Source organism: Nerophis ophidion, linkage group LG03, assembly GCF_033978795.1.
Source record: "Nerophis ophidion isolate RoL-2023_Sa linkage group LG03, RoL_Noph_v1.0, whole genome shotgun sequence".
NCBI lineage: Eukaryota > Metazoa > Chordata > Actinopteri > Syngnathiformes > Syngnathidae > Nerophis > Nerophis ophidion.
In genome coordinates this window covers 37964871-37977104 of record NC_084613.1, presented here as the reverse complement: position 1 = coordinate 37977104, position 12234 = coordinate 37964871, and the positions used below count along the sequence as shown (strand labels likewise).

Here is a 12234-nt window from a genome sequence, read left to right as displayed (position 1 = left end):
GTTGGCCCTGTGATGAGGGAGTGACTTTTCCAGGGTGTACGCCGCCTTCTGCTCGAGTACAGCTGGGATAGGCTCCAGCCCCCCAACGACACCAAAAGAGACATGTGGTAAGAAATGGATGGATGAATGGATATTACTGCCTTTACACAAGTCAATGTTTAGTTTTGTATTCACAATAAATTAACACAAAATCTGCACTTTGGAGAAAAGTTTACAGACCATAGTATTTGGCTTGTTAGATTCCCGTCAAAGTCAAGGGATGATGGTCATGGACTTATAGTTGAGGGAAGAGTTGTTTAATGTTGGATGCTAAAAAATGTCCGATGCGTTGCAGTCCGCCGTATTGTGGCTTTAACATTTTCCACATCGAATTATGTGTACAAATGGAACAAAGTGAAGAGGACTCATTTGAGTTTTACTCCTATGATGCTATCAGCAGCAGTCATCGATTGTGACATCACAACTAAGCTAAATCTATTATTCACGCTTCGTAAACGCGCATCAATTGTTAAACCTTCACTGCTGGGGCTGTGTCTGTCAAGAAGTGATTACTACATGTAAGACAAACACTTACATTAGTGGTTATTGTAACATTATGTGTTTGGAATAATTTAAGCCTTTATCGTGTTCAAAAAATATAATAATTGGCCATTTTATGGTATTAATGAGATTGCTCAGAACTGTTGTTGATGTGCTTAAACGTTTTTTCTTTTTTATAAGCGACATACAATATTAACTGCTCCTTGTTCATGTACATAATAAATATGAATCAAGTGTTTGGATGTATTAATAAATCAATGTATTTTTGGGTGCCGAAAGGGGATTCAACTTTAATATTGACACATTTCATCTGTAAATAAATTGTTAGTTTACCCCAAGAGAGTTACATGTGCATAAAGTGCATACAGTACTTTTTACGTGTTGAAGTACCCTTTAAAAAGCCGAAATCTACCAAAAAAACACATCTTATGTTTGTTAAAGTGATAAAAAAGTACATTTTTTATAGTGAGACATCTCATCTGTGCATCTCTTCAGGGTAGTCTAGTAATTTATGCAAATATGAGATGTGTCAATATCATAATATTACTTTGAATCCCTGTTTGGCAGACAAGAATATATTGATTTAATTATTACGTCAAAGCACTTCATAATTATTTATAATGTGCTTGAACCAAGAACAGTAAATATTGTATGTAGAAGGTTTTAGCACATCAACATCAAATTAATAGCAGTCCTTTACAATCTCCAAAAAATCATGGAAATGGCCAACTCTTTCATTTTTTCTCAGTGGGATGCCAACAGAAGGGATGTTTATATCTTTTAGCACAAGATTTGTGTTTCCCATTGAGATGAAGAATTCATCATAATCTTCATTCAGGTAAAATACAAATTTAAAAAAGTGTGAGAAAACGAGCATATTGTTGAGTTTTCCTACCAATTTTGTGTAAGTCGAATGTCAAAGTTGACCAACTTCTCAGTTAATGGCCACAACCTTCTACTTTACAAGTGAAAGGCATAGTTTAGAATCTAGCAAAAACTTCTACGAACTCAGAGGCACTGTGTTACTAAAAATAGTTGACCGACTTTCGTTCCATTTTCTACCGCTTATTCCCTTTGGGCTTGCGGGGGGCGCTGGTGCCTATCTCAGCTACAATCGGGCGGAAGGCGGCGTACGCCCTGGACAAGTCGCCACCTCATCGAAGGGCCAACACAGATAGACAGACAACATTCACATTCACATTCACACACTAAGGCCAATTTAGTGTTGCCAATCAACCTATCCCCCAGGAGCATGTGTTTGTAGGTGGGAGGAATCCGGAGAACCCGGAGGGAACCCACGCAGTCACGGGGAGAACATGCAAACTCCACAAAAACTGATTGAACCCAGGACTACTCAGGACCTTCGTATTGTGAGGCAGACGCACTAACCCAAAGGATCATTTTTGTGTTTTGATACAACATCAGCTTACGTGGGACTTGCGTCATTCAATTTGTATCAGCTGTAAATAAATTATAAACGGATGTTGGAACATGCTTTCACAACTTAGAGAAGTTTCTACTTCAAAGAAATGAAACAGTGACACCAAAAAAGACAGCTTCGAATTGATGCGGTAATGCAAACAAAAAGAAATCAGCGAATACAACTTCTGCACACGTCAAGCCAATAATTCAAGGACGACAGATGCAAAGACGGTCGTTGCAGAGGCTGCAGAAGTGTCCACTTACATTGTTGGTTGGACAGCGGGAGAGTGTACGTGGTGTGTGACGGAGATTTTGGTGCAGAGTTCCTGGACTCCTTGTGGGTGATGGGCTTGGCATGAGGCTGAGCTGGCAAGTGGCAAAACTTCCCGGTTGAGTTTGTTGGACACCAGCATTGGTCCCTGCCAATGCAACGGCCGCCATTATGACATGGGATCTGACAAAAGACTGCAGACGACAGGAAAAGGAAGTAAAAAGTGGGAAATGTAATACGTACAGAGAAACAGATTAATCAACAATACTGTATGCATTTCCTGCTCAAGAACCATTAAAGTTAAAGTTAAAAAGTTAAAGTACCAATGATTGTCACAAACACACTAGATGTGGCGAAATTATTCTCTGCATTTGACCCATCACCCTTGATCACACCCTGGGAGGTGAGTGAATCAACATTTAGGATTGTTTTGATTAATTATTTCTTCACTTAGGTCACTAAATTTTCATTTAACATTTTAGACGGATTTTTGTGCAGTCGTCATAAAATAAATTAACAAATGGGCTAAATAGAGTTATTTCTGTTTTTATTTGATTTAGTACTCATTTATTTTATTATGGTATTAGATAGATACAAACCCTGTTTCCATATGAGTTGGGAAATTGTGTTAGATGTAAATATAAACGGAATACAATGATTTGCAAATCCTTTTCAACCCTTATTAAATTGAATGCACTACAAAGACAAGATAATTTCATGTTCAAACTCATAAACGTATTTTTTTTTTTTTTGCAAATAATAATTCACTTAGAATTTCATGGTTGCAACACGTGCCAAAGTAGTTGGGAAAGGGCATGTTCACCACTGTGTTACATCACCTTTTCATTTAACAACACTCAATAAACGTTTGGGAACTGAGGAAACTAATTGTTGAAGCTTTGAAAGTGGAATTTTTTCCCATTCTTGTTTCATGTAGAGCAGTGGTTCTCAACCTTTTTTCAGTGATGGACCCCCTGTGAACATTTTTTTTTAATTCAAGTACCCCCTAATCAGAGCAAAGCATTTTTGGTTGAAAAAAAAGAGATAAAGAAGTAAAATACAGCACTATGTCATCAGTTTCTGATTTATTAAATTGTATAACAGTGCAAAAATATTGCTCATTTGTAGTGGTCTTCAATGAACTATTTGGAAAAAAAAGGTATAAAAATAACTAACATTTTATTGAAAAATAAACAAGTGATTCATTTATAAATTAAGATTTCTACACATAGATGTAATCATCAACTTAAAGTGCCCTCTTTGTGGATTGTAATAGAGATCCATCTGGATTCATGAACTTAATTCTAAACATTTCTACACCAAAAAATAAATCTTTAACATCAATATTTATGGAACATGTCCACAAAAAAATCTAGCTCTAAATGTTGTAAGCACAATACCATTGGCGCGCAAATTGCAAAATGCGCAACCGCATTTTGCAAATTTATTATCAAATCAAATATAAGTTTATTGGATTCATCACTATACAGTGTACATCCACGACAGAACTACTGACTAAACTACTACCACAACTTGGTTTACTATTTATAAAATATAATAATGTAGGTTACCTGGAACTTGAAATAGGCCACCCGGCCTGAATCCACACTTGTTAGTAGTTTAGTCAGTAGTTTAGTCGTGGATGTACACTGTATAGTGATGAATCCAATAAACATTTGATTTGATTTGATTTGACATTAAATTTGCAAAATGCGGTTGCGCATTTTGCAAATTGCGCGCCATTGGTATTGTGCTTACAACAACAACACAGATTATTGCATTGTTGCATTTCTTTTTACAGTTTATGAACTTACATTCATATTTTGTTGAAGTATTATTCAATAAATATATTAATAAAGGATTTTTGCTGTTTTGAGAATATTTAAAAAAAATCTCACATACCCTTTGGCATACTTTCAAGTACCCCCAGGGGTACGCGTACCCCCTTTTGAGAACCACTGATGTAGAGCTTCAGTCGTTCAACAGTCCGGGGTTTCCGCTGTCGTATTTTACGCTTCATAATGCGCCACACATTTTCGATGGGAGACAGGTCTGGACTGCAGGCGGGCCAGGAAAGTACCCGCAGTCTTTTTTTTATGAAGCCACGCTGTTGTAACACATGCTGAATGTGGCTTGGCATTGTCTTGCTGAAATAAGCAGTGGCTTTCATGAAAAAGACGGCGCTTAGATGGCAGCATATGTTGATCCAAAACCTGTATGAACCTTTCACCATTAATGGTACCTTCACAGATGTGTAGGTTACCCATCCCTTGGGCACTAATGCACCCCCATACCATCACAGATGCTGGATAACAGTCTGGATGGTTCGCTTCCCCTTTGGGCCAGATGATACAATGTCAAATATTTCCAAAAACAATTTTAGATGTGGACTCGTCAGACCACAGAACACTTTTTCACTTTGCATCAGTACATATTTGATGATCTCGGGCCCAGAGAAGCCAACAGCGTTTCTGGATGTTGTTGATAAATGGCTTTCGCGTTGCATAGTAGAGCTTTAGCTTGCACTTACAGATGTAGCGACAAACTGTATTTAGTGACAGTGGTTTTCTGAAGTGTTCCTGAGCCCATGTGGTATCCTTTAGAGATTGATGTCGGTTTTTGATACAGTACTGTCTGAGTGATCATTCAATGTTGGTTTTCGGCCATGCCGCTTACGTGGAGTGATTTCTCAAGATTCTCTGAACCTTTTGAGGATATTATGGACTGTAGATGTTGAAATCCCATAATGTCTTGCAATTGCACTTTGAGAAACGTTGTTCTTAAACTGTTTGACTATTTGCTTACACAGTTGTGAACAAAGGGGTGTACCTTGCCTCATCCTTTGTTGTGAAAGACTGAGCAATTTTGGGGGAGCTGTTTTTATACCCAATCATGGCACCCACCTGTTCCCAATTAGCCTGCACACCTGTGGGATGTTACAAATAAGTGACTTTATCAGTATTTATTGCCACCTTTCCCAACTTCTTTGTAACGTGTTGCTGGCACCAAATTTTAAAGTTAATGATTATTTGCAAAAAAAAAAAAATGTTTATCAATTTGAACATCAAATATGTTGTTTTTGTAGCATATTCAACTGAATATGGGATGTAAATGATTTGCACATCATTTTATTCCGTCTATATTTACATCCAACACAATTTTCCCAACCCATATGGAAACGGGGTTTGTAGATAGACAGATAGATAGATAGATAGATAGATGGATAGATAGATAGATAGATAGATAGATAGATAGATAGATAGATAGATAGATAGATAGATAGATAGATAGATAGATAGATAGATAGATAGATAGATAGATAGATAGATAGATATATAGATAGATAGATAGATAGATAGATAGATAGATAGATAGATAGATGGATGGATGGATGAATGGGTCGGTCGGTTGGGGGCATCTTAAGTTAAGTAAAAATAATTAAAAAAAAAACAATATAATATACAGTAAACACAAGTCCTGTTTCATTGTGCAATAGAGGTCAGTGTGCAAAAGGGAAACAATAGTACATTTGGCAATATGGCAATTAAGTTGTTTGTTTAATTGCTTTCCCTGGAAGGTGTTGAAAAGCCGAATGGCGTGGGGGAGGAACTACCGGCTCAGTCTGTCAATATGTAGGACAGTGAGTGCAATCTGTCACTGAAACTGGGGGGTTAGGGGGTGAGAAAAAAAAAATCGGTCTAAGCCTGTACCATCTGTACCCAGACTACTTGACGAGCAAACCTCAGTACTATTGATAAATTAGGTTCAGTAAAATTATCTTTAAAGAGAAATTATAACAATTTTAATCCACATTTAAAACCCTTCCTTGTGGTCTAGATACACTATGTTTAGGACGTGCTTTGGTCCAAATTGTGTGTACATTTCGCTCCACACTCACATTTAGAAGGATTTTTTTAGTCTGTCTGCAAGAGTGCAAATGATACCACGCCCCACCCTCTTCAAAGGTATCCAAATGTATCTTTTGAATATACGCACTGTTTAAATGTATATCGCAAAGTCATTGCCGGCAATTTTCCTTCCAATTTTTCATAAATGTGAGCCAACGCCAAAAGTCCTTGAGGGTTCAGTGGCGCACATGTGAGAGACGGCAGACGTGCACACTGTTATGCGCATATCTTTTTTTTTTCGATTTTGCGTGCGGCCTAGATTTGCCGTGCACAGAGGACGCGTGAGCAGTGTGCAATTGCACAGGCGTGTACCTTGGATCGCCGCTATTTTCTTTGTAGACACGGTTGAAATTAACTTCATAAACATTCACTCAGTCACTTCATTAGGTACACCTGCACACGCAGTTGCACATTGGTGTTATTATGCACATTCAATGATTAGATGACAAAAATACTTTATCCTACTTCTGTGTGTTTCCTCACACTTTGAATCAGCAAATGGCAATCTTTTTTTATTGACATATTTATTTAAGTTTTTGTTTCAAATTGGGGGGAAAGTCTGACTGTCACCTCCTTGTGGTGCACCCCTAATGCTAACCTCAGCGTAAAGCAAGAACAGGCCAAACAAGCCAATAGTGATTGCAACTTACCCAAGAAAAATGCAAAAAGTCTCAAAACAGACAAACTGACTTTTACTGACAGGCCACCTGGCCTACAGGAATCCGAGTGGGATTTACATTCACAAATGGACAGTTTTGCAAAAAAGGTCACATTTTAATGGTATTAGACATATTTCCATTACCTCATACCTCGATTTTGCCACTCAAATAAATTAGTAAAATAAATAGGTTCAATACAAATGTCGATGTTACATGTAACATTTCAACTAATTTCATGATAAATGCTGATTTGTATTATTTGTTTCATGGACTTTACATTGATTCAAAGTTGGCAGCAAAATAAATTGTTTATATTCTGTTATCCATCCATCCATCCATCCATTTTCTACAGCTTGTCCGTTATTTCAGATCATACTTCACCTGTTGAATATCAAAAGGATGGACTAATAAATTCCTTTAAATTGTAAATATATGTTTAATAGACTACACTCGTTTAATTTGGGATAACAACTAACACATGTTTAATATGACTGTTTGACATTATACATCACATTTTAAGTATTTACTGGGTAGTCTGATCAATCTATTCAGATGTTGATTACTTAACTCCTTATATTCTCTTACTTCCATCAAAAAAAATATCCATAAAGTGTTGGGTGGAATTTTAGCTGATAGTGCAGTGTTTTTCAAACACTGTGTACTACTGTACCGTGAGATAATGTTTGGTGTGCCGTGGGAAATTACGCAATTTCTCCTAATTGGTCCCAAAAATATTGTTTGCAGACCAATAAGTATTAACCGCAAATAATGTGCCGTTGTTGAGTGTCTGTGTTGTCTAGGGATCAGCAGAGTAACAATGTAATACTATTGCATGTTAGTAAGTGGTAGCAGGTAGCTAAATAATTTGTAAGTCTACTTTGGGAGAATTGGATGCTTATGGTGCAGCACGGTGGAAAAGAGGGGTTAGTGTGTCTGCCTCACAATACGAAGGTCCTGAGTAATCCTGGGTTCAATCCCGGGCTCGGGATCTTTCTGTGTGGGGTTTGCATGTCCTCCCCGTGACTGCATGGGTTCCCTCCGGGTACTCCAGATTCCTCCCACTTCCAAACACATGCCCCTGGGGATAGGTCGATTGGCAACACTCAATTGGCCCAAGTGTGTGAATGTGACTGTGAATGTTGTCTGTCTATCCGTGTTGGCCCTGCGATGAAGTGGTCACTTGTCCAGGGTGTACCCCCATTTCCGCCCAATTGTAGCTGAGATAGGCACCAGCGCCCCCCGGGACCACAAAGGGAATAAGCGGTAGAAAAATGGATGGATGGACTTTATATTGTTAATATAGCCTATTAAGTTTTGTTTCTAACATTTTCTGCTGGTGGTGTGCCCCTGGATTTTTTCGATGAAAAAAATGTGCCTTGGCTCAAAAAAGGTTGAAAAACACTGCTATAGTGAATGCAATTAGACAAGAAAAAAAAGACAATATGATAAATATACGCAGAGTTTTTATTTTTGCCCGTCGCCGCAACACAGTGGGTCAATTTAGAAAAGATATGCACTAACAAAAAAATGTATTATCCACTTTACATTCAAAATAAAATACTCCCTGTTCGAGGCATATTGTGTTGTACACTTTGAAATGTACTAATGAGCGGGGAAGGACCTGAAGTCAACTTGTTATAGGTTTTTAGACATGATTTCACCTCCATCCATCCATCCATTTTCTACCGCTTATTCCCTTTGGTGTTGCAGGGGTGCTGGAGCCTATCTCAGCTACAATCGGGCAGAAAGCGGGGTATACCCTGGACAAGTCGCCACCTCATCGCAGGGCCAACACAGATAGACAGACAACATTCAGGCTCACATTCACACACTAGGGTCAATTTTTAGTATTGCCAATCAACCTATCCCCAGATGCATGTCTTTGGAAATGGGAGGAAGCCGTAGTACCCGGAGGGAACCCACGCAGTCACGGGGAGAACATGCAAACTCCACACAGAAAGATCCCAAGCCCGGGATTGAATTCAGAACTACTCAGGACCTTGGTATTGTGAGGCACACACACGAACCCCTCTTCCACCATGATTTCACCTCATTGACCCAAATTGATAAGAACTTGCTGATTCTGGTGGTCCAAAATCAAAAAATTATATCCCTAGCAGCTGTATGGGGACTTGTGTCAAATACCAGCTGATACAGGAGCCAGGGAAGCAGGAAAGTGGTTAGCGGGGGTTGGATGAGGTCTACGCACATGTACAACGCTCGTCAGGGATGATGCTATTGTTGTGTTGTTGCTTTCTACCAATGCAAAAATAAATTTGTGAATGTCTTTTACACGAGTCAAGTCTGGTCAGTGCTGTCGCAGACGCTCGCCTGTGGGTACTGATGAACGGCAAAGCTTGAGACGTTCAGTGGTTGTCATGATCTGGCAGTGCCTGTTTCTGGGTCACGGGGCAAGTGACAGGACCGAGTGTATTTGCTTCTGCTCCTCTGGAAGGACAGAATAACGTGATTACGCGAGGATTCGCAAGATCTTTTAAAAGTCCATGTTATTTCGCTGGACAGCAAAGCGGCAATAGTGTGCGTCAAACGGCTGTGGGACTAGTGGACAGTGAGATTTCTGCTTCTACATGTTCTCTCTTGTAGCATGAAGGATGTGCCAGCACCAGAGGTGGGTAGTAACGCGCTACATTTACTCCATTACATTTACTTGAATAACTTTTGGGATAAATTGTACTTCTACGAGTAGTTTTTATGAACATACTTTTACTTTTACTTGAGTAGATTTATAGAGAAGAAACGCTACTTTTACTCCGCTCCATTCAGCTCGCTACTCGCTACTATTTTTTTATCGATCTGTTAATGTTTGTTTTGGTTTATGACAGAGCTTCAAAGTAGGATCTGCGCATGCCTGCGTTTCACCAATCACATGCAGTCACTGGTGACGTTGAACCAATCAAACGGAGCCAGGCGGTCACATGACCCGACTTAAACAAGTCGAAAAACTTATTGGGGTGTAAAAGAAAAAAGACACTTTTTATTTCAACCGTACTTCCCGTCAAAAGCCTAAAGACTGATCGCACAGTTCCTGTCTTCACAATAAAAGTGCCGCCCCATCACGCCTGCGCTAACAAAATAAGAGTCTCCGAAAGCCAGAGCAAACAAGCTAGCAAGCTACAGAGTTTGCCGCCAATGTATTTCTTGTAAAGTGTATAAAAACGAATATGGAAGCTGGACAAATAAGATGCCAAAAACCAACGACTTTCCTGTGGTATTAGACAGAAAAGAGGAACTTTTTTTTTCCTCCATTTGAAAAAGTGGACGTTATCGGCACTACGATGCAAGTCATCAGAATCAGGTAATACACCAACTTATATTCTTGTCTTCATGAAAGATAGGAATCTATGTGTTAAACATGCATGTATATTCATTAAAACACCTTTAACATGTCAACAAAAACGGCCAAATAAATATAAATTATATACTGTATATATATATATATATATATATATATATATATATATATATATGTGTGTATACATACATGTACACATGTACATATGTATATATATATTTATATATATATATATATATATATAAATATATATATATATATATATATATATATATATACATATATATATGTATGTATGTATGTATGTATGCATGTACGTGTGTGTGTATGTATATGTGTATATGAGGTAGATCACCTCGACTTGGTCATTTATTAAGTAATTGATTAACGTTGAAAAACTTATTGGGGTGTTACCATTTAGTGGTCAATTGTATGGAATATGTACTGTACTGTGCAATCTACTAATGAAAGTCTCAATCAATCAATTAATGAATGCCTACTGAGCCTATGGTGCTATTAAGTTATTGTGGCTCAATGTGCCTTATTTTATTTTAATGTACTATTATTTAAAATATATTATTGTTTTAGTTGCTTAAGAGATATTCCTGGCTCTGAATTTGCTCATTGCTATTTTTATATTTTTGTGCATTATTTGTTGCCGTAATCAGGTTACTCATCAGTTACTCAGTACTTGTGTAGTTTTTTCAAAACATACTTTTTACTTTTACTCAAGTAAATATTTGGGTGACTACTTCTTACTTTTACTTGAGTAATACATCTCTAAAGTAACAGTACTCTTACTTAAGTACAATTTCTGGCTACTCTACCCACCTCTGGCCAGCACTGCCCATTACATACTGAGCCTACGCTCAACTAGAAATTTGGCCTAATATCTCCTTAATCAAAACATAAAAAATTGAAAAACAATATATGATTATGACAAAGACGAAAGATGAACAAGTAAAGTGTCAGTATTGAATCACAATTAGGCCGCCAGTTTCATAACAATGTCAGAGTTAAACTAGTTATTATGAGATGAAAGAGGATACTCGTGTCTTTAAAGAGGCGGTAACACTTTAAACTGGCTGTAAACAGCAGCTTGGTCTTAGTGGCATGCAAAGAATGAGCTTTGTGTCACAGGGTATTAACAGCAAGCCAGGAGGAGGCGCAGAGAAAGGGATGGAGGAAGTGCAAGAGACAACAACACAAGGAAAATTGGGTAAAATATATCTAATATGTCCACACTTCAGGGTCCAAAAATGTTTTGGTTCACATCAAAGTTGTTAGTATGCACTTTCATGCTGCCAAGTGATTGTCAAAGCAAACAGAACAAAGTGTTTTCCCGAATAGGCTCAATAACAACGATGGCGAACAGGTTAAGCCACGTATGTGCTAAAAATGAGATACAATGGAATTTCTAAAGTATATAGAAACAACATATTGCAGGGCAGGACTGTCATGCACATCATGTATGGAGCCTTTCACTTTGAAGTTGTTGTGTTTGTTGTATTCTCCCTGCCTTCTCATTTGGTTTGTCAGTTTTTTTCCCCCAGTCTATTTGCCCTAAACTAGGCACACCTGCTGCCAATCACCTCCCGGTAGTATTTAAACGTGTCACCGACAGCTGGTCCCTGCCAACTATTGTTCCTGAACTCCGCTCTGACATGTGCATCTCGTATTCGGCTCCCATGGTAGGTTACGCTTGCATATTCTTGGGGCGGTATAGCTCGGTTGGTAGAGTGGCTGTGCCAGCAACTTGAGGGTTGCAGGTTCGGTTCCTGCTTCCGCCATCCTAGCCACTGCCGTTGTGTCCTTGGGCAAGACACTTTACGCAACTGCTCCCAGTGCCACCCACACTGGTTTAAATGTAACTTAGATATTGGGGTCCACTATGTAAAGCGCTTTGAGTCACCAGAGAAAAGCACTGTATAAATATAATTCAATTCAATTCAATTCAATATTTTGACCTCGTTGTGTTTTTGTTTTTTCTAGCCTCCTTGTTTTAAGAGGACTAGTTTTGCCACGCTGTGTGCGACCTGGCCTTTTCCCTGCCAGCCTCTGAGAGAGACTACCTTTGTTATATTTCCCGTGGTGTGCACGTTTGCCCCATCTCCCTTAGTT

The 12234-nt window shown here is 38.5% G+C and overlaps 1 protein-coding gene and 1 long non-coding RNA gene across 7 annotated transcripts in view; one reads left to right on the top strand and one right to left on the bottom strand.

Annotated features, from left to right (window-relative positions):
* LOC133549554 (latent-transforming growth factor beta-binding protein 2-like) overlaps positions 1–12234 on the bottom strand; it is a 333835-nt gene that overhangs the window by 148881 nt on the left and 172720 nt on the right. For all 6 annotated transcript variants that reach the window (XM_061895071.1, XM_061895074.1, XM_061895072.1 and 3 more), the window contains exon 6: positions 2227–2427. In XM_061895071.1, the coding sequence (XP_061751055.1) occupies positions 2227–2427 (201 nt within the window). The remainder of the gene's footprint in view (positions 1–2226; positions 2428–12234) is intronic.
* The window catches only part of LOC133549556 (uncharacterized), a 123414-nt gene that overhangs the window by 28200 nt on the left and 82980 nt on the right, over positions 1–12234 (top strand). The window lies entirely within an intron of this gene.